The 27,646-nt window shown below is 42.9% G+C and overlaps 1 protein-coding gene across 6 annotated transcripts in view; it reads right to left on the bottom strand.

Annotated features, from left to right (window-relative positions):
- The window catches only part of rabgap1l (RAB GTPase activating protein 1-like), a 173,854-nt gene that overhangs the window by 117,119 nt on the left and 29,089 nt on the right, over positions 1-27,646 (bottom strand). For 5 of the 6 annotated variants that reach the window (XM_064934787.1, XM_064934793.1, XM_064934791.1 and 2 more), the window contains 7 exons: positions 27,331-27,505; positions 25,481-25,641; positions 25,153-25,263; positions 20,988-21,054; positions 20,646-20,748; positions 17,527-17,693; positions 10,149-10,275 (listed from right to left, as the gene is read on the bottom strand). In XM_064934787.1, coding sequence (XP_064790859.1) covers positions 10,149-10,275; positions 17,527-17,693; positions 20,646-20,748; positions 20,988-21,054; positions 25,153-25,263; positions 25,481-25,641; positions 27,331-27,505 — 911 coding nt within the window. Of the gene's footprint in view, positions 1-10,148; positions 10,276-17,526; positions 17,694-20,645; positions 20,749-20,987; positions 21,055-25,152; positions 25,264-25,480; positions 25,642-26,966; positions 27,079-27,330; positions 27,506-27,646 lie in introns of those variants that run through there. The other variant, XM_064934789.1, reaches the window with a different exon arrangement.

Genomic DNA, 27,646 nt, shown 5'->3' with positions numbered 1-27,646 from the left:
TATACTGATTGAAGTGGATTTAACAGGTGACATCAATAAGGGACCATAGCTTTCACCTGGTCAGTAATGTTCCCTATAGATTTTCTCAGCACTGAGAACATTTCTGGTCTGCTGAGCGCAAACTTGACAATTGTTAAAATCTGTGCAAGTTCCAGCGAGCATTTACTGTGAACACTGAGTCTGTACCCGCTTTAAGTTACAGTTTTAACAGTGGCCAAGTAGGCAACTGTGGCTATTTGATCATAATGTAGGCTTACCAGAGTGGCCTACCATCAAAAACAATGGAGAAAATACATCCCATAACATGGAAATAGCTGTTCTATCATTCAGCCTACAGTAGCAGCCAATGTGTGGTGTTCAATGTAGGCTTATATTCCATGAGAATAAAATAATAAAAATAAAAACCATGCAGGGCTTAACCTTAACCTGTTTATCTACTTGCATTGCTGGGGTCAGTCTCTTGTCCTTCAGACAAGGAGGTGATTGAAAATGTGTTGTTTGATGCAAGAAGAAACTTTACAAAATAAAATGCATTATTCCCATACCATTATTACAGAGCATCAGACAAATGATGCTACCCTCTGCCTACTGGCTACTTAGCTTATTCAAGCCTGTCTCCAAACACAACACTGCCCCTTTAAATAAAAAAAAGATCTTTACCTGAATCTTTTTTAAGCTGTCTCGAAATGTATATGTTTTGTGCTATTGTAGAAAGCAAATCACTCCCCCATTGCTGGCTACAAATGATCTATAATTGGGCTAATAACTCACTAACTAGCAAAGGATATGAATCAAATGTGCACACGTGGCTACATGCAGCTCTCACGTTAATATCAAAACAAGCGCATCTACTCACGACCGCTCATGCTGTAAACACAGTCCAGTTCAAAGTAAATGTCAAAGATCCATATATGGCAATGGTCAATTTCATATAAGCCTACTGCAGCTCTGATCGATTATGCTGCACCAGTCTGTGTAGACTACGGGCTGAGTCGTGTATGTAAATACAATAAAACCCTACTCCAATGCATTCTGCCTACAAAAAAATCTCTGGCACAGCTCATTTTGTTTCAGTATGTTACATTGAATGTGGCTAATATTGCATTGATTCGATCACAATTGCCACACTAAAGGGAAACTGGTCAGTCTCAGAGGAGGGAGAGCAACAGACTGAGGGTCTGCCTCTCAAAGTCCTTCCGCTCTCCCTTTCCTCCACTGACTCTGACCAAAAAAGGGACAATCTTCCAGCTGATGGCAAAACTCGAGTCACACCGCATTATTTCTGCCTTATGCACAAATTCATGTCGTTACTCATATGAAAAAGGAGAGAGAAATATTCCTTGATATTCAAAAAGACGCAAGCCGCTAATAATAACAACACAAGCCTATGGATACACTCATTTATCCCGCTGCAATGCTTGTTGTAGATATGAATGGAAATATGAAGAAAGCACATTTTATGGCTTTTTAAAGTGTTGAATACAAAGTGTTGATAGTGCTGAGTAAGAACTTAAACATGAACTCAATCATAAAAACAGCAGCTCGTTGCTGTATTTGTTGACAGTCTCTCTCGTCATGGTTTTAAACGTTTTGAAATCTCACACTATCAACTTCGCTGTAGCTTTCTTTTATGCCTGCTACTTTACTGCAGCCATGGTATTCTGAGCCATTCAATTTGCGAGCGGTAGGGCTATTGCACTTCATTTGCTCTCCGGGACCACCGGGAAGGTAGAATTTGTACCTTCAGACACATGAAATGGTTCAAAATGGCAACAGTTCACCTGCCTGGTGCGCAGGGCAGCTGAAGTCGGGTGCACCTACTGCCAACAGCCCGAGAAATAAAAAGAAAATAGGAACAAGGCTTTACAGTTGTTGTTTTTTAAACAAAAATGTTTGGCGATCGACTAGGAATACCTTGGAGATCGACCCATCAATCCGGCTGGTGCCCACTGCTCTAGAAAGTTAGGTGAAGTTCAATCTCATGCTTCGCTCTGTGGACTGACATTTCTTCTGCATGGCAGTCCCGGGTGGAGCTGCGCAGCAGCCTTGGGGCTACTGCTCGTCAACGCGCTGCTTACAGGGAGCATTGCTGGGGTCAGTCTCGGTCATGGAAAGAGCAGGCGTTCCAAATGTTTTGTACACTCAGTGAATATTCAGAGTATATGGTCTTTCTAACAGAATTCGCTGCATACAAAGCCTACATCTCATAGGCGAGGTACAGAGGTGAGCACAAGAGCAGAGGGTTTGAGCTGGGGTGTGTATATTGCCACCCATTCAGTAGGGTCATGAGTGTGCATGTGCTTGTATGTTTGCTGTGTGAATGCATGTGAACGTGCACGTGTGTTCTCGTGTGGATGATAAAAAAGCACATTGAAAATAAAAATCAGTGGGCTGACTGAAAAACAGAGAAAAAGGAGACATTCCGTGTCACACTGCTGCACATTGTAATTTACAATAATACAAGAAAATGTATGCGCACGTGTGACTGGCAAGAAATGTGCAGGCAGGCAGCAGCAGCATCCTCACACACTGGGAAAGCTTTCAGTCCCGTCTACAATGGCGACTGACCTCCAGCTAGAAATCCCTGAAAGGCTTTCTTTTCACGCCGCCTCCACCGGCAGCTGGAACACAGCAGAACCTTTAGAAATGCTTGTACATTTTACTGTGAATGGCTTCTCCTCCCTGGCCAGGCTCTTTTTTTTACACCGTGCCGGCCTTGGAGAGTGCCTCTCTAACGCCAAGGAGGTACCAAGGTTCAAAAGACAGGTGTGGGCAGACATCTCACTCAGAAGCAACTATTACTCTTTTTGCAGTTGGAATGGAATGGTACCACTCCAGCAGAGCAGAGTAAGGTCCAGCAAAATGCAGAAAATGTACCCAGAGCACATTCAAGCTGCAACTTACTGTACCGACGTGCTGTAAATGTACTTATTGTAGGTTTCCCTGGATAAGAAGGCTTGCTAACAAAACTTGTCCAAAGACCATTCCAACCTCTTACAATCAAGAGCCCATCATCAAGTCAGAATCAGCGTGCTGTCCCGGGAAAAAATGAGAAGTGCAGTGTCGAAAAAGATGTGATTGTTGGATCATTGGAATGTGTGTTCTGGGCACCATTGGAGTCCAAATGGTGATGTTATTTCTCCTGTTTTGCACTCATTCAAAAAAGTCCCAGCAACCCTAATTTATGTCTTTAAATATTAATCTCACTCTATACACACACGATGTTAAAGGGCAATGCCGCCACTTTTCAAACTCATATTCATTATCTCCAGCGCCATACCATGTCTACATATGTAAAATTGGCACGTTTCCATGATCTGTGGTTTAAAAGATTAGAATCAAGGTCATATTTTTTATTTATTTTTTAATCTGTGACATGACAGGGTAGGATTTAAAGCAGGAATTGGAACCAGTTCAGGGAACAGAAACGAAAACCATTAAAATACATTCAAGGAACAGAATAGTTATTTTAAAAGCAAGGGAACTGGTTAATAACATAACTTTACGTTCCGGCCATTTTTTCCCCAGTCCCACAAAAAAACGCAACATATATTTGCAAGTGTGTGTGTGTGTGTGAAGGCTACCATCCCCTCCGAAGCATAATCTACTTTAGCTTCTGAACTGCACTGTTGGTCAAGGGCTTACAAGATTTTTGACTTGTCTGCTCAGGGATTTGATCTTGCAACCTTTCGGTTACTAGCCCAAAGCTCTAACCACTAGGCTACCTGCCGCCCCAGGTTAAGCCAACTCTCTGAAGTTCAACAACATTCATAGTTCCTTCATAGAAGTCGCTCCTCTGTAGGTGTAATTCTGCGGGCCTAATTCAGATAGCTAATGCATGTCATAACAACAAGATGCCCAGCGCTTCATGCCCAGCTGTCTCCTCACCCGAGAAATTTCAGTTGCATCTCACACCCTACGCTACAATTGTCTGTCCAATGCATGTACATAACTGTCCCACTGTCACCATTTTATTTTAAGAATGTGAAATGTCAGAATAAAAGTAGAGAGAATTATTTATATCAGCTTTTATTTCTTTCATCACATTCCCAGTTGTTCAGAAGTTTATATACACTCAATTAGTATTTGGTAGCATTGCCTTTAAATTGTTTAACTAGGATCAAACATTTTGGGTAGCCTTCCACAAGCTTCCCACAATAAGTTGGGTGAATTTTGACCCATTCCTCCTGACAGAGCTAGAGTAACTGAGTCAGGTTTGTATGCCTCCTTACCAGCACACGCTTTTTCAGTTCTGCCCACAAATTTTCTATAGGATTGAGGCCTCATTTGAAATGAATACTTGTGCCTAATCCTAACCTTTCCTCTTCAGATTTTAAGTTACCACCCTGGACCTTAGTGGGGGAGCTGACGCCGTATAGCTGTGCGATGACTAATCAAGCCTGCAACCATGTTAGATGGGCTGTTTATACTAGGATTACCCAGCATGTGGTGGGATTGCTTAACACCCACGTGGCGATCAGTGTTAATGATCAAGCATTCATTGCCTCTTTTTGGGAAGGTCTCGTAGAGCTTATTTTAGGCTTATTCTAGTAATCTATGGGGTCTCACTCTCGTTATCAGGTAATTTAGTCTTCTCTCATGGCTATGTCTAATAGTATCTGCCGGTAAGCCTTTAACTCAGGTAGACTATTTGTAGGTTTTGATCATCAGGTCACTCCCAACTGTGCACTCTGCAGAACGCATCAGCTACTGCTGAGCAATTTCAGTATGACATTAGGCTAGATAAGGTGGGTACGTCGCTAACGTTTAGCTACGGTTTCGGGTTTTAGTAATACTGTGGGTTTTTTTGCTACGTGATGGTATGCTGAGCTGTAACATACAGCAGTCTACTGTATGGTCTTCTCTCTGTAGAATGTCTTCTGTTATATAAAAGCGCATGTCTTTTCTATTCCAAATTCAGTCAGGCATATCAAAAGGTACCATTGCTTAAACTAACTCTCCTTTCTGTCCTCTTTTCCATGTTACGCTACCTGCAATGGTGACCACTGGCAACTCCGGGTGATCCATTATTCGTCACCGATGCAGGCAAACCAATGACAAGATACTGGTTTTTCATCACTGCTCTGTCTCCTCCTGCGGGGCCATATCCTTAGCCATACGCAAGCTTATCCGTTTTGCATCGGCGCAGCTTCAACGGCTTCTCTATCTGTCCCTGCATCCACACTGGAGATCATGGGGTACTGGTCCTCTGCTTCCTATGAACACTATGATGAAGATGAAACGCCAAGGAGATTATGGACGTCAAAAGTGATGAGTTCATTTGCGAGTTCCATGCCTTATATAGATCGCTATGTCGGCGTTCAGAGAACTGTTCTTAACGGACTTGCCTAGTTAAATTAAGGTTCAGCTAACAGTCAATATCATTGCGTTGGTTGTTATCGCAGTCAAGTTCTGTACATATTGCTTAGGTTGTGCTGTTTTTTAAATGATATATAAATTTAAACCATTATTTAACTAGGCAAGTCAGTTAAGAACAAATTCTTATTTACAATGACGACCTACCCCAGCCAAACCCAGACGACGCTTGGCCAATTGTGCGCCGCCGTATGGGACTCCCAAACACGGCCCATTGTGATGCAGCCTGGATCCGAACCAGGGACTGTAGTGACATCTCTTGCACTGAGATGCTGCGCCACTCGGGAGCCCACTAGATGATAGATATTTCATGTCGGCCACAGATGATCAGGCTACTCGTATAGATCAGTGAGAGCACCCGGCGGTGCGTCTCTAAGGCAGCTGGGTTCACACTGCTACATTGGCAAGATAGGCAGATAGTTCACACGTGCCAAGATTAAGCTTATCTGGCCTTAAATCGAGGGTACCCGGCAGTACGTCAGGAGGGATAGGAGTCATAAGTCGTTCAGTTTAAGCCATATATGGTCAACATTCCAACATAGTATTCATTCTTGCGATTGTAGGTTGACTTTATATTTATGCAATTATTTATATATTTTACCCCATTCTACCCAATTTCAAATCTTGTCTCATCGCTGCAACTCCTCAATGGGCTCGGGAGGCGAAGGTCGTGTCATTGGTCCTCCGAAACATGACCCACCAAACCGCACTTCTTAACACCCGCCTGCTTGAGCCAAGTAAAGCCCCCTCGGCCAAACCCTCGGACACTGCCCTATGGAACTGCCGATCACAGTCGGTTGTGATACAGCCCGGGATCGAACCTGGGTCTGTAGTGACACCTCTAGCACTGCGATGCAGTGCCTTAGACCGCCGCGCTCAGGAGGCCCTCGTAGGTTTACTTTAGCTGGTCAAGTGATGATATCTGGCATAGCTACACAGTCGGCTGGCATAAGGTTTTGCTGTTTTGGGGAAGGGTATAGCTTACCGCTCTCACTACCTGTAGGATATTTTATATTGATGCTTTGCTTGGCCAGTGAGCTACCCTGAAGGAGCAGAGCCTATATGTCAAGACTTGAATTATTCATTGCTTAATAAATGGTTAAACATATTTCTACATGGCATTTTCTTTCTGAAATTAAGCGGAACCAGTTCAGAAGGGAAACCGAGTGCCCCGCCTCAGGCTGACGCATCAGCTGAGATGGCAGCAATTAGAGACGAGTAACAATCACGCCTACCTTATTGGCAGTCTATTTAAGCGGACCGGGTCTGCTCACTGCCTGTAGGCTATTTTATATTGATGCTTTGCTTGGGCAGTGAGCTACACAGAAGGAGAAGGGCCTATACACAAAGACTTGCATTAATTCAATGCTTAATAAAATGGTTAAACATTTCTACGGGGCATCTCTCTGAAGTGTGTGTACTTTACTGTATTTCTATTTGGGATACCACTTTTCAACAGGAAACTTTTTTTTTTAGTCACTGGAGGAAGTCTAAGCTTTATGCAAAGCAGGGTTACATTGTCTTTATTTAAGCTCCAAAAGCTGAGAGATCTTTTTATAGGTTAAAACATTCCAAAAGTGTATTTTTTATTTTTGCTAATTTAAGTGCAAAGATATTCCTTTATTTTATTTAGGTAAAGCGCTGCCCACCTGTCCGGGTGAAGCCATACTGTTAAGCCTCTATGCTTTGGCAGTTGTTCTGACGCTGGTATCACAAAAAAATATGGATGAGTTTAGCTAATTCTAAGTATAGCCGGCCAACCATTCCCATGCCCTTTAATTCATTCATTATGTCATCCACTGTTCTGACGCCCTTGCCTCTCTTTAGCTCTGATAAAACAGCAAGCTGGTTTCTGCCCAAGTCCATGCCATAGTGGGCAGTCACACATTGGAAGTCCTCTGTGGACCATACATTTGCTTTTGACGTAGCGGGGAGTAGAGTCTCGACGGATTAGTACAGGCACATCTCAGGCAGGAGAGTAGAGTGAGCGGAAAAAAATAAACCAAGTGCAGAATGCAGACTGTCAAACGAGATGCAACTAAGCTGTTGAGAGGCGTGGTTGATGAGGCTCTGTAGGCTGCAGCTAGGAAACCACTGTGACTGACAAGTGAATCCACCTGCCGTAGTGAGTGTGGGGGGTGACACTGGGACAGGGTCGTAGTCGCTAGATAAAACAGGCAGAAAATGGGGGAGGTACTATGTCAACTTGTCAAAACAAGTGTGAAAAAAAGTTTTTTTCTCTTTTTTTAGTCATAAACTAATGACTATGTCTGGTAAACGTGTTCTGTGCTGCTGCTTTGAAAGTGATGTGCCGGGGGTCACACTAGATTGAAAAGTAATGGGAAAAATGCCAGCTCGAGTGCTGTAATAAGAAGAGGGTTTGTTTAGTTTCACTAGTCATTAAATCCCTAGAAAGAGGTCTGAGGATGCATTTTGTGTCTTGTATTAGAGCTCAACCAATTAATCGGATTGGCTGATTAATTAGGGCTGATTTCATAACAACCGGAAATCTGTATTTTTGGGCGCCAACTTTTTATACCTTTATTTAACTAGGCAAGTCAGTTAAGAACACATTCTTATTTTCAATGACGTTCTAGGAACGGTGGGTTAAGTGCCTTGTTCAGGGGCAGAACGACAGATTTTTTCCTTGTCAGCTCAGGGATTCAATCTTGCAACCTTACGGTTAACTAGTCTAACGCTCTAACCACCTGCCTCTTGTTGCACTCCACAAGGAGACTGCGAAAAAAGCACAATCGTTGGACGACTGTACCTAACCATAAACACAAATGCCTTTCTTAAAATCAATACACAGAAGTATATATTTTTATACCTGCATATTTAGCTCAAAGAAATCCAGGTTTGCTGGCAATATTAACCAGGTGAAATTGTGTCACTTTTCTTGCGTTCATTGCATGCAGAGTCAGGGTATATGCAACAGTTTGGGCCGCCTGGCTCATTGCGAACTAATTTGCCAGAATTTTACGTAATTATGACATAACATTGAACGTTGTGCAATGTAACAAGAATATTTAGACTTAGGGATGCCACCCGTTAGATAAAATACCGAACGGTTCCGTATTTCACTGAAATTATAGTTTACAGATTCAACCATATTAAATCACCTAAGGCTCGTATTTCTGTGTGTTATAACTAAGTCTATGATTTGATAGAGCAGTCTGACTGAGCGATGGTAGGCAGCAGCAGGCTCGTAAGCATTCATTCAAACAGCACTTTGCCAGCAGCTCTTCGCAAGCACAGCGCTGTTTATGACTTCAAGCCTATCAGCCTAATGGCTGGTGTAATCGATGTGAAATGGCTAGCTAGTTAGCGTGGTGCGCGCTAATAGCGTTTCAAACGTCACTTGCTCTGAGACTTGGAGTAGTTATTCCCCTCTGCAAGGGCCGCGGCTTTTGTGGAGCGATGGGTAATGCTGCTTCGAGTGTGGCTGTTGTTGTTGTGTTCCTGGTTCGAGCCCAGGTAGGGGCGAGGAGAGGGACGGAAGCTATACTGTTACACTGACAATGTAAAACCCTTTGTTTTCTTACTCCTCATGTATTAAAAAACCTTACTCATTCAATATTCATATTTTCAATAGGATGGTGGAAATGGGAAAACACAGAATGAGCATTCCTAAAATGAAGAGTGAAATCCTTTCGGTAAGTAAACCAGGGGCAGGCAGTGTGTTCCTTCCAGAGCTGTGTAGTGTTGAGTCATGCCGGGGAGGGAGGGCGAGATGGGTACCAGGTGGTCTTAGCCCACAGCAGCAGTGCGGCCATACCAATGAGTCAACCCTACTTAACCGGATTGGACTGTGCTCCAGTGAAACCGGTGAGCCTCCAGAACCCATCCAAAGCTTCTGGTATTCTGTCTTGCCTCAGCCTCGCTCGACACCACAAAAAAAAATAACTCCCCACTGTCTGAGACACACACACGCCTCAAACACACAGACACAAAAGCGCGAACACACACAAACGTTCCCCCACACAAACATCCACACCTGCTAACCCCCCCCCCCTCACAGCGGTTCACACACACAGACACACACACACACTAAATTAAACTTCACAGTTGATTCATGGCCGCCAGATACGAGGAGGGGGGCGAGCCTCAGGAAAATGCAAAGTGAGCCAACGTGTTGATAACGTTCAATTCAGGGGGAATATCTGGACAGATGATCTCATTTGTATGAGGTGTCCCGCCACCGAGGAGAAACAATTGCCCAAAATATATAAATAAAACAAATGCTCCTCCAACAAGCTATTTGTGCCAAAGCAATCTATTTATTTTTTTTCTCTCACCTTGTACACACTCTTTCTAAAAGCAATCTAAGTAAGCTCTGAGACGCAGGTCGTTTTTCTTTGAAATTGAACATAGCAAGTTTTTCAGCATTACGGCAGTAGACATAGTGTATTTTTCAATCAAGCGATATTAGGTAATACAATTATGTCGTCCGTGTGACTGAGGCGGATGGAATTCAATGTGCCGAGGCGGATGTAATTCAATGTGCCGAGGCGGATGTAATTCAATGTGCCAAGGCATTTTACCTGGAGAGGTGTGCAAGTTCTCATGTTGACCTTGGAAGGTGATTGAAAGGCTAGCCAAGAAAACAACAATGCACTCTTAGTTAGTCTTCAGGGCAACGTATATGGATGGATGGTAGATAGATACAAAGAGCGAGAGGTAAGAGAAAGAATGTCAAAGATGGAAAGAGAGAGACAGATACGATGATGAAATGAGGATGAAAACAGAGAGCGAGAGGGAGAGTTCAATACCTTCCTCAGGCTCCTCTTCCTCAGCCGGAGAGGACAGACGGCCTCGTCCCCCGTTGCTCCTCTCAGTCTCCCTCTGAAGGCTCACCACCTCCAACATGGCATCACCCTGGCCACCCTTCCCACCACCCTACACACACACACACACACACACACACATAAAAGTCACATATGGTGCAGAAATTATACAGTGGGAGGATTCATTTTGACACAGCACCAAGAAACAAAGTTAAACATTTCATTACTACTGCAGCAGAATTGACGAGTCAATTCTACACGCTGAAAGAAAAAAAAATGTTCAGAGTGAGAGCTGTTGCGACAGTCTCTCTTTGGGGTATCCTCAAATATTTTCAGAATTTTTTTTGTTGTCTAAAGTTAGCCTCACCTTTTGTCACCACCCGAGGGGAACCACGGAAAAATATAATTACACGTACAGGAGGAAATTAAATTGAGCGGCGGCAGAGAGCGCCAAGGATCGCACCAGACGGCTTTTGGCCAGAGTGTCTGGTAATAGGGTTCACAGGGAGCCTGCTGCAATCAGAGCACAGAGAGATTGGGCTCACTCGCCTATGCAGGTCACTTCTAAAGTTGGGCTTTGTTACATTGCACATTGGGGGTTTTGTAACACTGTTGTTGCTACTGGGGTTGTTTGGTCTCAGCAGTTGCGGTGAGAGGTGGATCCATGACAACACTAACACTATATATATGTAACCCTTGCTCTGTGAGCATATGTGGATCCAAGCAAACATTTTAGCACAAGGGCCATAATTGAAGATTATACATCTAACACATTTTTAGGCAATGCATTGCCATAGCTGGCTCGTGCTATCAACAGTCATTCATGACATATACGAGAACATTGGCATTTATTAAGGTTGAGGTAGTACAAATAAGGGGGTCACAATAAGCTTCGCAATAATACCACTTAGACCTTCGGTAGGATCCTCCACTAACAAAATCACCAAACCCTTTCTATCTCCTCGTGAGCCAAGGCGCAAAATATGCTCAGAGAGGGCGACGACAACGGCTCCTCTAATTCCTCAACGCCTTAATGAGAGGCCCCCGGAACAAATACAAATCGTACTCAAATAATACCGGAGCTAGTGGCTGGGATTAGAATCTAGTGTAAACACTAGAATGGCTATCTTTTAATTAACTTTTAACTACAGCAGCCGCCATTCTTTGCTGCCTGCTGATGAGCTAACTATAGAGAGGCACACAGGCAGAGCCCTAATTACTACAATGTGATAATGAGTGGCTGCCTCGTATTAGGGATCCCAATGAAACAAAGGCTAATGTCCACAATTACAAACTAGTCCCTAAATAGTGCACTTCTTTTGACCAAGGCCCTGGTCAAAAGTAGTGCACTATATAGGGACAAGGCTGCCATTTGGGACACATTCAAAGCCTGGAGTGGAGAGGAAAAATCCCTTTCAAACAAGGAGGCAAGCGGCTTATGTTACTGACTTAGGGGCTTGTTTTGATTTTCTAAACACCTGCGGAAGGACCGGACAGGACGGGGATGCACTTGTGTGCTGAGCGTGATAATTGAATGCGTCGAGAATGTCGTCGCTCTCGTGCATTTTAAATGGAGGTGTTCGGGGGGGATTGGGTGTGGATGTGTGCAGGCCTTAAATATCCCAACCGAATTGACAGTCATGTCCATTGATGCCCCCTTGTGTGGCCGTAGTGCATCCCTAAAAGAAAATCCATGACTTGCGGCAAAAGGGTGACTACTTCTACACCGTCTCCTCTGAACAGTTGATGTCTGTTATTTATACACTGAAGCATTTATTTGGGCTGTAATTTCTGAGGCTGGTAACTAATGAACTTGTCCTCTGCAGCGGAGGTAACTCTGGGTCTTCCTTTCCTGTGCCAGTCCGCATGAGACCCAGTTTCATCATAACGCTTGATAGTATTTGCAAAAGCACTTGAAGAAACTTTCAAAGTTGTGGAAATGTTCACATTGACTGACCTTTATGTCTTAAAGTAATAATGGACTGTTGTTTCTCTTTGCATACTTGAGCTGTCTGTTCTTGACATAATATGGACTTGGTATTTTACCAAATAGTGCTATCTTCTGTATACCACCCTTACCTGGTCACAACAAAATTGAATGGCTCAAACGCATTAAGAAGGAAATTAATTCCACAAATTAAGTTAAGGCACAAATCTTAATTGAAATGCATTCCAGGTGACTACCACAAAGTTGGTTGAGAAAATGCCAAGAGTGTGCAAAACTGTCATTAAGGAAAGGGGTGGCTACTTTGAAGAATCTAACATATAATTTGATTTGTGCAACACTTTTTTGGTCAATACATGATTCCATATTTGCCATTTTATAGTTTGAGGTCTTCGCTATTATTCTACAATGTAGAAAAAAGTAAAAATAAAGAAAAAACCTTGAATGAGTAGGTGTGTCCAAACTGTTGACTGGTACTGTATATACACAGTGTCTTCGGGAAAGTATTCAGACCCCTTGACCTTCTATTTCCTTTTACATTACAGCCTTATTCTAACATTGAGGATTTTTTTATATCTATCTACATACAATACCCCCTAACTACAAAGCAAAAACAGTTTTTTGGAGAATTCTTTTACGGAATTATCACATTTACTCAGTACTTTGTTGAGGAACCTTTTGCAGCGATTACAGCCGCGAGTCTTCTTGAATATGACGCTACAATCTTGACACACCTGTATTTGGGGAGCATCTCCCATTCGTCTCTGCAGATTCTCTCAAGCTCTGTCATGTTGGATGGGGGGCGTTGCTGCACAGCTATTTTCAAGTCTCTCCAGAGATGTTCGATCAGGTTGAAGTCCGGGCTCTGGCTGGGACACTCAAGACATTCAGAGACTAGTCTTGAAGCCACTGCTGCATTGTCTTAGCTGTGTGCTTCGGGTCGTTGTCCTGTTGGAAGGTGAACCTTTACCCAAATCTGAAGTCCTGAGCGCTCTGTAGGAGGTTTTCATCAAGGATCTCTGTACTTTGCTCCGTTCATCTTTGCCTCGATCCTGACAAGTCTCCCAGTCCCTGCCCCTGAATAACATCCCCATAGCATGACGCTGCCATCACCATGCTTCACCGTAGGGATGGTGCCAGGTTTCCTCCAGATGTGACGATTGGCATTCAGGCCAAAGAGTTCAATCTTGGTTTCATCAGACCAGTGAACCTTGTTTCTCATGGTCTGAGAGTCTTTAGGTGCCTTTTGGCAAACTCCAAGTGGCCTGTCATATGCCTTTTACGGAGAAGTTTCTTCCACCTGGCCAATCTACCATAAAGGCCTGATTGGTGGAGTGCTGCAAAGATAGAACTTTCCAGAAGGAAAACTATCTCCACAGAGGAACTCTGGAGCTTGGTCAGTGACCATTGAGTTCTTGGTAACCTCCCTGACCAAGACCCTACTCCCCCGATTGCTCAGTTTGGCCGGGCGGACAGCTCTAGGAAGAGTCTTGGTGGTTCCAAACTTTTTCCATTTAAGAATGATGGAGGCCACTGTGTTCTTGAGACACCTTCAATGCTGCAGAAATGTTTTGGTACCTTTCCCCAGATCTGTGCCTTCGCACAATTCTGTCTTGGAGCTCTACGGACAATTCCTTCGACCTCATGGCTTGGTTTTTGTTCTGATATGAAAATCATGTTCAATCAATTGAATTTAGCACAGGTGGACTCCAATCAATCACATTTATAAAGTCATTTTTACATCAGCCGATGTCAAAATGCTATACAGAAATCAAGTTGTAGAAACATCAAGGATAATCAATAGAAACAGGATGCACCTGAGCTCAATTTCTTGTCTCATAGCAAAGGGTCTGTTTTTTATATTTTTTATTTTGAATATATTTGAAAACAATTCTAAAAACCTGTTTTTGCTTTGTCATTGTCGTGTATTTTGTGTAGATGCTGAGGATTCTTTTTTAGATCCATTTTAGAATAAGCCTGTAACATAACAAAATATTTTCCGAAGGCACAGGTGTGGCAGGGTAGCCTAGTGGTTAGAGCATTGGACTAGAAACCGAAAGGTTGCAAGTTCGAATCCCCGAGATGAAAAGGTACAAATCTGTCGTTCTGCCCCTGAACAGGCAGTTAACCCACTGTTCCTAGACCTTCATTGTAAATAAGAATTTGTTCTTAGTAAAATAAAAGGTAAAATTTAAATAAATAAAAAGAAATATATATATTTAATTAAAGGTTTGGCTACATTTTCATGCACCTCATGTTGGCCCAGATGGCATCCCTAGCCTCGTCCTCAGAGCATGCGCAGACCAGCTGGCTGGTGTGTTTACAGACATATTCAATCAATCCCTATCCCAGTCTGTTGTCCCCACATGCTTCAAGATGGCCACCATTGTTCCTGTTCCCAAGAAAGCTAAAGTAACTAAACTAAATGACTATCGCCTCCTTTGCACTCACTTCTGTCATCATGAAGTGCTTTGAGAGGCTGGTTAAGGATCATATCACCTCCGTCTTACCCGATACCCTAGACCCACTCCAATTTGCTTACCACTGACGATGCAATCGCCATCACACTGCCCTATACCATCTGGACAAAAGGAATACCTATGTAAAAATGCTGTTAGTTGACTACAGCTCAGCATTTAACACCATAGTACCCTCCAAACTCGTCACTAAGCTCGAGACCCTGGGTCTCGACCTCGCCCTGTGCAACTGGGTCCTGGACTTACTGATGGGTCACCCCAGGTGGTGAAGGTAGGAAACAACATCTCCACCCTACTGATCATCAACACTGGGGCCCCACAAGGGTGCGTTCGCAGCCCTCTCCTGTACTCCCTGCCGACCCATGACTGCGTGGCCATGCACGCTTCCAACTCAAATCATCAAGTTTGCAGATGACAAAACAGTGGTAGGCTTGATTAACAACAACGACAAGACGGCCTACAGGGAGGAGGTGATTGCCCTTGGAGTGTGGTGTCAGGAAAATAACCTCTCACTCAACGTCAACAAAACAAACGACATGATCGTGGACTTCAGGAAACAGCAGAGAGAGCACATCTGCACAACACATCACCAGGGGCAAACTACCTGCTCTCCAGGCCACCTACAAAACCCGATGTCACAGGAAGGCCAAAAGGATCATCAAGGACAACAACCACCCGAGCCACTGCCTGTTCACCCAGCTATCATCCAGAAGGCGAGGTCAGTACAGGTGCATCAAAGCTGGCACGGAGAGACTGAAAAACTGCTTCTATCTCAAGGCCATCAGACTGTTATTAAACAGCCATCCCTAACATAGAAAGGCTGCTGTCAACATACAGTCTCAAATCTCTGGCCACTTTATTAGATGGACTTAAAAAGGTATCACTAGTCACCTTAAATAAGAACGCTTTAATAATGTTTACATATCCTACAACACTCATCTCATGTACATAATGCTCTATACCATCTACTGCATCTTGCCTACCCCGCACAGCCATCGCTCATCCATATATTATTATGTACATATTCTTATTCACCCCTTACATTTGTGTGTTAAAGGTAGTAGTTATGAATTTATTAGATTACTTGTTAGATATTACTGAATTGCTGGAACTAGAAGCACAAGCATTTCTCTACACTCGCATTAACATCTGCTAACCATGTGTAGGTGACCAATAAAAATGTATTTGATTTGAGCATAGGTCTGAACATGAGACTGTAGACAATACGCATAAGTTAATCACCTACACTTGGACAGGGTAGGCTAATTATTTATGTACATTTTCATACACTTGTGTTTTTCTTAACAGAATCGGTACGGTTTTTCGGTTTTCAAATCAAATTTGCCTAGGTTGGTTAATGGCCTTTATGCCCTAGCAGATTGGGCACCTTTTGTAGGCCAAATGGCCTTTTGAGAGCTGGTAAGCAGAATATACAACATACCTCCTATAAAGAACCAAAATCCTCTTTTGTATTGTCCTGATGAGGTATAGGTTGGGATATTTATTACGTGTGCGATGAGGTATAGGTTGGGATATTTATTACGTGTGCGATGAGGTATAGGTTGGGATATTTATTACGTGTGCGATGAGGTATATGTTGGGATATTTATTACGTGTGCGATGAGGTATAGGTTGGGATATTTATTACGTGTGCGATGAGGTATAGGTTGGGATATTTATTACGTGTGCGATGAGGTATAGGTTGGGATATTTATTACGTGTGCGATGAGGTATAGGTTGGGATATTTATTTCGTGTGCGATGATGTAAAAGTTGGGATATGTATTACGTGTGCGATGATGTAAAAGTTGGGATATTTATTACGTGTGCGATGAGGTATATGTTGGGATATTTATTACGTGTGCGATGATGTAAAAGTTGGGATATTTATTACGTGTGCGATGATGTAAAAGTTGGGATATTTATTACGTGTGCGATGATGTAAAAGTTGGGATATTTATTACGTGTGCGATGAGGTATAGGTTGGGATATTTATTACGTGTGCGATGAGGTATAGGTTGGGATATTTATTACGTGTGCGATGAGGTATAGGTTGGGATATTTATTACGTGTGCGATGAGGTATAGGTTGGGATATTTATTACGTGTGCGATGAGGTATAGGTTGGGATATTTATTACGTGTGCGATGAGGTATAGGTTGGGATATTTATTACGTGTGCGATGAGGTATAGGTTGGGATATTTATTACATGTGCGATGAGGTATAGGTTGGGATATTTCTTACGTGTGCGATGAGGTATAGGTTGGGATATTTATTACATGTGCGATGAGGTATAGGTTGGTATATTTATTACGTGTGCGATGAGGTATAGGTTGGGATATTTATTACGTGTGCGATGAGGTATAGGTTGGGATATTTATTACGTGTGCGATGAGGTATAGGTTGGGATATTTATTACGTGTGCGATGAGGTATAGGTTGGGATATTTATTACGTGTGCGATGAGGTATAGGTTGGGATATTTATTACGTGTGCGATGAGGTATAGGTTGGGATATTTATTACGTGTGCGATGAGGTATAGGTTGGGATATTTATTACGTGTGCGATGAGGTATAGGTTGGGATATTTATTACGTGTGCGATGAGGTATAGGTTGGGATATTTATTACGTGTGCGATGAGGTATAGGTTGGGATATTTATTACGTGTGCGATGAGGTATAGGTTGGGATATTTATTACATGTGCGATGAGGTATAGGTTGGGATATTTCTTACGTGTGCGATGAGGTATAGGTTGGGATATTTATTACATGTGCGATGAGGTATAGGTTGGTATATTTATTACGTGTGCGATGAGGTATAGGTTGGGATATTTATTATGTGTGCGATGAGGTATAGGTTGGGATATTTATTATGTGTGTGATGGCGGTAAAGGTTGAGATATTTGGGATATTTATTCATTATTAACTGGCCATTTATTTACCTGTTTGAGTTTGAGGTAGAAGGTCTCGCTAAAGGCCTTGCGGCTAAAGTACCAGAAGCGCTCATTGGCCGGGTAGACGCGCACCAGGGTTTCCAGCAAGAAGCGCACCGGCTCCACCACCTCAGTCACCACCAGGTCCACCGCGACGGTCATGTACACCTGCTTATCTGGAGAGAGACCACCACAGAGAGGACAAGGTCACACGCTGGAGGGGGTGTTTGTAGTGCCAACAGCAGTTCCAGAATGTATACTGTATCTGTCTGGGTTAAAGTGGGCGTTGCAGGTTGACACACTCAGTGGACAAAGTGAAATGGTAGGCTATTAGCTTGATTTAATTGTATGTTTATAGAACGCAGAGAAAATATATTGCCTGCTGTTTTAATTAGGTAGACAAAACGTGTAGTCCTCAGAGGGCTTGGATTCCACCACAACCACCAGCTGTCAAACTAGCGACAGCAGCACACCTATTCTCTTACCTCACCCGTCCCAGAGAAAGAGACAGCGGGCCAATTTAAAACTAGAATCATATAACTACAACCAAGAAACTCAGCATCTTTAAATATCTACAAATTATTTCGAATCTAAGGAAACCGCATTCCAAGTCACAGCATGAGACAAGATGTGTGATATATCGCAATGTAGTGCAGCATAAATCTAAGCTGTCCTCTAGTACCACCAGCCTCATCCAAGTGAAAAAGTTACGTCCGGGGTAACAGATCTTGCAACATCCAATTTTTGGGGTTGAAAAAAAAACGGATTGGGAGAAAAATAAACACACAGATAGCAATCGCCGAGCTATAAAACGGAGGGAAAAATAACCCATTTCACAGTGAGAAGGTTTTATTATTGTAATTAACCAGGGGGACAAAGTCTACAAGTCTACAAAACTGCCTTGTAAAGGATGGCCTAAAAATAGATTCCAATTATGATAAAAGTCAAGCATAGCATGTTGGTTTAGAAAGATGTTTAAGGAAACGGCATCCCTTCAAGCTTCCGATACCACAGGACTACTTTCCCTGCGTGGCAAATTGCTGACAACAAAGAAGGATTTATTTAGTTGAGACCGCTATAGGGCCATTGTTTTTACAAGTCTTCTCTCTCACAGTTTTGACATGAGGTAAGCTGTGTGTTTTAATACTGTAGAATCAGAGTCTTGAGTCTATGGTAGAAGGCTGTTTTTGTATAAGTAACAAATAAATGTTCATGTTTTGTGGGAAGTCTTCCATTGCATATAGCTTTACATTTCAAAAACCATTAGCTTCAGTATATCACTTAAAATCTATATGGATAATTACTAAATGTTCTGGCTCTGGTTTATTATTTACACAAACAGTAATATCCAATGTTTACATGCATGTTCTGGAAGCCAGTTATCACAACTACCTACTTCCTTTTCTACTAGTGAATGGTTTGTTTCCTTTGTGGAGGAATCGTGGCATTGTAGTTTAGACTACCTAACTCCCCTGAGTTGGGTTGCTTTGACAAGCTGCCATATAGGTTTAAGTCAAACTTTCCTGACTTCCGAGTCAGCAACTCTGCAGCGCTGCTAATTTGTTTGATATAATGAGTTCAGTGAGGCGAGGTCTTGCACTTGCAGCGCTTGGCAGCGTCTTACTGTGCATTACACTGGGACCTGATATATGAAAAGGTGCCCAAACCACCTATGTTTTCAGACAGCCAATTTGGTTTGGGGCATATCATTTATTTTGCAGGCCATCGTAGGGAATAGATGGTATCAAATGTTAGAGGCAGTGCCTATTTTGTGACTGTTCAAAATAAGGGGCGGCAGCGTAGCCTATAGTGGTTAGAGCGTCGGACTAGTAACCGGAAGGTTGTAACCGGAAGGTAGTTCAAATCCCGAGCTGACAAGGTACAAATCTGTCGTTCTGCCCCTGAACAGGCAGTTAACCCACTGTTCCTAGGCCGTCATTGAAAATAAGAATTTGTTCTTAACTGACTTGCCTAGTTAATAAAGGTTAAAAAAAAAAAAAAAATTAAGTCACTTGAAATGCCTTTAAAAGAAAAGTCCTGTGTTGGTTGAGTACAAATAAAAAAATAATTACAAATAAAAGGTGCTAGCTATATAGGTCGAGTCTGGGACCACATGGACAGGGCCATTAGCTACAATTAGCACAAATGAAAAGCTCAGCACCAGTAGTCTTCCACATCCACTTTCCTCAGTCTCTGACCCTGTTAACCACTGAGGTTGAACGCTGCTCGCGCTCTAAACCAATCCTAGAGCACACCCACAATGTTGCTAATCGAATAGGCTTTCCCTAGCAAACAGGGGACGTCCTGAGGACATTGTGACGTTCCCATTAGGTACCATAAGGGTTTCGGTGCGACGTTATCCCACTGACGCTCTGAGAACATTCTAAGAAAGTCGAGTGTTGGTCCCAAGGGAACTTTCTCTGGGGGGACCCTGGTTGAGTTCAATGTACATTCCCGGGACATCACTGAGGACCATGTCAGGACGTTCATTTTACTAATCTTTAGGACGTGGCATGATGGTCCTGAAAACATTCTCAAAAAGGTCCCGACATGGTCTTCAATGATGTCCTGGGAACTTGCAGGGAACTACACACAGGACCCCAGAGAACATTCCCTTGGGAACATCACGCGACAGGAACTAGACAAAACCTCCAGGGGACCATTAGACAACATCCGAAGGAACTCCTAAAAACGTCCTCGGGGAAGTCCCCAGGACCTACACAAAACCTCCAGGGAACCATTACAACATTGTGCCGACTTAAGGCGACTATTTTGTGACGTCCCAGGACATCCTAACAACTCATTATTGTTTGCAGGGTCTATAGCAGAAAAAAACAAAAGAAGCAAATAAGTGCCTTCCCCCTGTCAATATCAGAAATTAGGCTTTAATTTGCCATCTCAGCCATCCATCTTCTCAGATGAAAATAGTAAGATAATATATAATAGTATAGGAGCTTCAATTTGTGTTGTTTTCTGCTTTATTAGGCAGATGTCCATTAGAATTGATGAAAGAGTCAGAAAATGCTGGTTGGCAATGACATGCTAAAGTATGCTAGTGTGTCAGGCTGGTTGACAATGGCATGCGTAAGTAAGATAGGCTGGTGACAGGGTTGAGGGATGGTTCTCACCTTTAGGTGTGTCTTCATTCAGCACCTGGAAGGCAGCCATGTTGGGGTTCCATGTGCCCGTGATCACATACGACTTTCCATCCGAGCTCTTCCCCATGGACTCCTTCACATAGGCACAAACAATCACGGTCAACAGGCCTCAAACGGCAAAGCCATTCCAACCAAAAGCCAAAGAATCGATTTTCAATTCAACTCTGTTTAACCTGTCCAATAAAGAGTACACTAAAGTCAACGAAAGACTAAATAAGTAGTCTCATAGTGATGGGTCAGTACATAGACATGGGAGTGCTGTTCTGGAACCTGGTTATGTGAATAAAGGAAACCACCGTGATTGCTGCTCACCATGTCTAGAAGATGCATGTCACTGTTCCGAACCTTCTGCCCTGGGCTCAGCAACATCCCAAAACACCTGAGGGAGAGGAACACAGGTCAGGGCCAATGGATCAAGGGGGCACTGCAACTCACCTTTCATCATTTCTTAAAACCCAAAGTTTGGGTTTTGGCAGAATTTGGATTCCTTATAAAAGACAAAAAGGTATTTGCTGAGAGACTCGGAATTGAATTAAATCAAATATTTTTTTTTTAAATCCATCAGCGTGGCAGTAGCAAAGCTACAGGTATATTTTGTTACAGTGACCCAATTCTGAAGACTCTAGTCGAATGCTGGTGTGGGTGAATATGCATGGGTCTATTTATAAATTCAAAGAATCCAAAATGAACTACAGCAAAGCAGTGCCAATATCAATATCACTTGGAGACAGGGACAACTATGTGCCTGTTTCTTATGATAGGTGCGCCATCAAGTGGTTGCGCTGAGAATCACTACTTCATAAGAATATAGACCATTTATTATGCTTCCACAGAACAAAGATACTGAAGAGATTTGATTTCCCCCCTCCTTCATAAGGTTGACCTAGAACTTTCCTACATATGACATTACTGATGAAAGAAGGCATGACTTACTATTATTGGACTCCCGAGTGCTTGAAGCATCACTACAGACCCTGGATCGAGTCCAGACCATCACAACTGGCCGTGATTGCGAGTCCCATAGACTCGTCCGGGTTTGCGTCGTCCGGGTTTGGCCAGTGTAGGCCGTCATTGTAAATAAGAATGCGTTATTATCTGACTTGCCTAGTTAAATAAAAGGTTCAATTCGACCAAAAAAATGATTCACAAGGCTTCAGGGTCAGACGGATTAACAGGACGAGTACTCAGAGCATGTGCTGACCAGCTGCCAAGTGTCTTCACTGACATTTCCAACCTCTCCCTGACCAAGTCTAACACCTACATGTTTCAAGCAGACCACCATAGTGCCCAAGAATGTCATGGTAACCTGTCTAAAGAACTATCGCCTGTAGCACTCATATAGCTATGAAATGCTTTGAAACGCTGGTGACGACTCACATCAACACCATCATCCCAGACACCCTGGGCCCACTCCAATTCGCATGACGGAATCCACAGACGATGCAATCTCTACTGCACTCCACACATCCCTTTCCCACTTGGACAAATGGAAAGCCTATGTGAGAATACTGTTCATAGACTATAGCACAGCATTCAGCACCATAGTAACCTCCAAGCCCATCACTAAGCTCAGGGCCCTGGGATTGAACACCTCCCTCTGCAACTGGATCCAGGACTTCCTGACGGGTCGCCCCCAGGTGGTGAGGGTAGGCAATGACATCTGCCACGCTGACCCTCAACACGCGCGCCCCTCATGGGAGCATGCCTAGTTCGCTCCTGTAGTCCCTGTACACCCACGACTGCATGGCCGTGCACGACTCCAACACCATCATAACGTTTCACGAAGATGATGAGACAGTCTACAAGGGAGGTCGTCAGAGACCTGGCAGTGTGGTGCCAGGACAAGTACCTCTCCCTCAATGTCAGCAAGACAAAGGAGCTGATCGTGGACTACAGGAAACAGAGGGCCAAGCACGCCCCCAGCCACTCGACGGGGCCGTAGTGGAGCAGGTCGATAGCTTCAAGTTACTCAGAGCCCACATCATGAAGGAATTATCATGGTCCATACACACATGTGCAGGGGGCACGACGCCTCTTCCTCCTCAGGAGGCTGAAAAGATTTGTCAAGGGTCCTCAAGAAGTTCTACAGCTACACCATCGAGAGCATCTTGACTGGCAGCACCACCGCTTGGTAAGGCATCTGCATGTTAGTGCGTACAGCCCAGTACATCACTGCAATCCAGGACCTCTATACCAGGCAGTGTCAGAGGAAGGCCCTAAAAATTGTCAAAGACTCCAGCCCCCCAAGTCAGACTGTTCTCTCAGCTACCACATGGCAAACCATACCGATGCACCACACCGAGTCTAAAGTCTGGAACCAACAGGACCCCAAACAGCTTCTACCCCAAGCCATAAGACTGCTAAATAGTTAGTCAGTAGCTATTGATTAACTAACTATCTGCGTTTGTCTCATTACATGCACTGCTGTTACTGCTATTTGTCTATAAATGTTGCCTCGTCACGTTATTCCTACTATATGTATACTGAAATAAAACGCAACATGCAACCATTTCAAAGATTTACAGTTCATATGAGGTAGTCAGTCAATTGAAAGCAATTCATTAGGCCCTAATTGATTCATTTCACATGACTGGGAATACAGATATGCATCTGTTGGTCACAGATAGTAAAAATGCTTATTTTTATTTTTTTAATTTAGGGGCCTCAAAATCTAGTTACGGTATTTCTGTGCGTTCAAATTGCCGTCGATAAAATGCTAATATGTTCGTTGTCCATAGCTTATGTCTGCCCGTACCATGATCCCACCACCACGGGGCACTCTGTTCAAAGTTGAGGTCCGCAAACCGCTCCCCCACACGATGACATACGTGGTCTTCGGTTGTGAGGCCAGTTAGACATTCTGCCAAAATCTCTAAAACGACGTTGGAAGCGGCTTATGGTAGTGAAATTAACATCAAATTCTCAGGCAACAGCTCTGGTGGGCATTCCTGCAGTCAGCATGCCAACTGCACGCTCCCTCAAAACTTGAGACATCTGTGGCATTGTGTTGTGTGACAAAACATCACATTTTAGAGTGGCCTTTTACTGTCCCTAGCACAAGGTGCACCTGTGTAATGATCATGCTGTTTAATCAGCCTCTTGATATGCCACACCTGTCAGGTGGATGGATTATCCTGGCAAAGAAATGCTCACTAAAAGGGATGTAAACAAATTTGTGCACAATATTTGAGAGAAATAAGCTTTTTGTGCGTATGGAACATTTCTGGGATCTTTTATTTCAGCTAATGAAACATTTACATATTGCCTTCGTATTTTTGTTCAGTGTACATATCTACCTCAATTACCTCATACCCCTGCACATGGACTTGTGCGTAAAGCCAAGTTATCAATTCTCATTTTTAATTTATTCCTTGTGTTATAATTGCTCAATTTTTCTGCATTACTGGGAAGGGCCCATTAGTAAGCATTCCACTGTTTGTTTTACACGTTCTTTATGGAGCATGTGACAAATAAAATGTCATTTATAGCAACTGACATGACAGCACACACACACACAATTTTTGTTTAGGTAAGCCACTTGAGCAAAATGAGTAGGCAGCATGACACACCGTCACTGCTTAAAAGGAGATATGAACATTAAAAAAAAGACGATTGAAACTAAAAAATAGGATGTAAGGCGTCTGCCTGGTCCCGTGTGGCTCAGTTGGTAGAGCACGCAGTGCCATGGTTGTGGGTTAGTTTCCCATGGGGGACCAGTACGAAAATGTACACAAATGTATGCACTCACTCCTGTAAGTCACTCTGGATAATAACCTCTGCTAAATACAATGAGAGCTGAATGTGATTTTTTTTATTATTTGTAATACATTAGCAAAAATGTCTACAAAACCGTTTTTGCTTTATCATTTTTGGGTATTGTGTGTAGATTGAGGAGGGGGAAAAAAGCCATTTAATCCATTTCAGAATAAGGCTGTAATGTAACTAAATGTGGTAAAAGCCAAGGGGTCTGAATACTTTCCAAATGAACTGTAAGTAATTAAATGCCTTTCAGAAGACACAAAACAGACTGACACAAAGGAAGATGTTACTGTTCGAGCAAGGAAGCTAAACTGCTACACAGTCTAAACCTGTAAACATACTCACATCACAATGACTTTATCCTAGACTAACGGAGTGAAATGAGGACACTCGCTCTTCCGGTTCTTCACTGTGCAATTCTCGAATGACTATGTGTTAGCTGATCTTATCTTCATTGTTTCATTTCCAATGACTCAGCATGAAAAAGACATTCAAACTAAAAATCACACAAAAAAAATGTGGGGGTCTATTGCATAATATTTCCTTAAGTCAAGCTTTTACCACAGTCTCCCTCTTGTACTTACCAATATGACCCAGAGGGGTTGTGTGTTCTTGTGCATATCAAGAACAGCATGCTACAGTATAGGACAGTGGTGCTGTCTAGTGTATGCAGCTCAGAAGGCCTTACAGAAGGGTCAAATAGGCAGTAGCCCCTCACCTCTCAATTCCCAGCTCTTGGTTGCTCATCTGCTGGACCATGACCACCACCTTCTTCTGCACGCCCTGCCGCAGCTTGAAGTAGAACTTGTCCCGGTCCTTTGGAACTGGGCTAAGGAGAGGAGAATGGGGGAAGATGAAGACGGACAGACACATGAAGTATGTTGTTGGCTTAAAGGTCTGTTAAAGTGAGTGAGTGAGTGAGTGAGTGAGTGAGTGAGTGAGTGAGTGAGTGAGTGAGTGAGTGAGTGAGTGAGTGAATGCTTTCACCCCATAGCATGCATAAGTGTGTGTGTGTGTGTAAGCGCATTTAGTGGCTTCATGCTGACCTATAGTTTCCCTTGCTGTCGTCCTCCCGCACCTCCAGTGAGACTGTGAAGCTGAAGAGGTCACTGTCGGGGGAGAGGGGCAGGGCCGAGTCCCTCACGTCAGGGGCTGGCTTGGAGGAGCGGCGGAACGCTGTGGAGAAACTGTACAGGATCCGGCTCACCTGTAGGAAGAGGGGGAGAGGAGGGAAAAAGAGAATATAGAATTGTGCTTTATAGTCTATTAGAATAGAAGGTTGTCTTTTCACTCCGACAATATTTTTTTTTCATAAGTGGAGAAATGTGTACTTCTTTGACGTGCCATGTTCAGGTGGCAAGCAGACAAACAAACAAGGGCTAATTAAAGTTAAGCAATGACAATAATAATAATGTACGCTAGCTAGCTTGGTTTATGAACTAGCTAGCTACAGTAGCTAACTTAATTCGTTTTCTGTCTAGTACTGGCAAATAACAGATTTTATTTCAAATCAGCCAACCCATGAGAACCTTTCATGATGGAGTTGCAGTAGTTCTAACGTTACTTTGTTATTATTTTATCAAGGAACAGCAACTTCGTGGCTTCAATTTTCAAGTAGGCTAGCTACTTTGTTTTCAACTCACGAAGGGTGTAACATGTCACTAATCGTAGTTTAAAACCATTCATTTTAAATATGGATAAGTCAATTTATGATTATGTGGTGCAACACATCTGATTAATTATTAACCTAGCTTTACAAAACCTAGACTGGCGCTAATCCTAGTTTAATTTAAAACCATGGTGGTGCAACCCACCCTATATTAAAAAAATACAAATAATAATAATAATCTTTGAGCAACAGGCTTAAAATGTATCTAGGTTTAAAGTGAAAACTAAACTTAGATTAGAGGAAGGATTTAATTGAACTAGGATTCATTTAAAACTAGGTTTAAAATTTGGTGCAACAGAATTAATAGATAAACCTTGATTTAACCCAGTTTAAGAGTTAATCCATGTTGGTGCAACCCATCCTGAACCTCCCTATTTTTAACACTTCTACTGATATTGCCCAAAAAGAGTATAATGATATTTATCATTGACTGATCATAGTTTTTCAGATCCCCTAAGTTTGCCCTTCTTTCCCCCTTCACTTTTGGCACAATAGAAACGGATCCCAGAAAATAATCAATCCGATTAGCTTGATTAAGTATATTTTACGAGATCCGGGTTTTTAAGCCTCCAAATATTAGTCAATTCCAACGTGTACATAGTATTCGTTACTTCTGAGCGCCAGACAGTGATAGTTGGTAGTATGATTGCCTTCACGGTCCACTGACATACTTAAAACTGTATTGTAGTCCTGTACCCTTCTAATAGAGTTATTTGTATCTTGGGAGACTCATTTGATTAATATAAATGTTTTCAAATAAGTTTGCATCAACATTATGGATTTATGACCCATCGTTGGATATTTTCTTCATCTGCATTAGTTTCTCATTGCCAGTAAATTTCTGTTAGTGTCTCCAAACTCACTTTAGTCGAGTCGTCAGCTACTTGGTCCGTGGTCGCCTCGTCAGCTACTTGGTCCATGGTCGCCTTGTTTCACTGTGTTTATCGCCGTGTTTGTTTGTCTTTATTTCTTGATCTAGTATTTGCCATAACATTTCAGTTGCATACATAATGTTTCAGTTATTTCTTAACTTTAGTGTCGAGTTCTTTCCTTATTATTAAGAGGCATATTTTAGTAAAGAGAGGGAATGCCAAACGGATCACCTTCACCTGACTACCTCAGTCGCCATCTTGACTACCTCCAAATCAAGTGTGTTTACACCATTACTGTATATTGCTCCCTGTACCAATAATGATTATCCAGACAATAAATAGAATAGTGACTCACAGCTTCCTTGATATGGCAGGAGAAGACGTGGATCTGAAAATCCTCAGAGCTACGGTAGCTCTCAGTGAAGGAGAAGCAGTCGCTCTCGATGGAGCCCTCGCGACCCCGGGAGCAGAACAGCACCTTGTAGATGGGGAAAGAAGCGATCTCCGTGCCCGATGCCTGGTCCACGATCCTGAGGCATGGGAGAAGACTTCAAGTCATTAAGCCTGGCAAATCCTATTGAAATGTTCCTTGCAAAAACAATCGTAACTATAGATCTTAGAAAAAGGATTGTGCTTAATATAGTGACATTAACAGTGACATACAATTGGTT

The sequence above is a fragment of the Oncorhynchus masou genome, chromosome 24, assembly GCF_036934945.1.
Source record: "Oncorhynchus masou masou isolate Uvic2021 chromosome 24, UVic_Omas_1.1, whole genome shotgun sequence".
Classification (NCBI taxonomy): domain Eukaryota; kingdom Metazoa; phylum Chordata; class Actinopteri; order Salmoniformes; family Salmonidae; genus Oncorhynchus; species Oncorhynchus masou.
The sequence above is the reverse complement of the archived record's forward strand: the minus strand, read 5'-3'. Positions and strand labels throughout refer to the sequence as shown.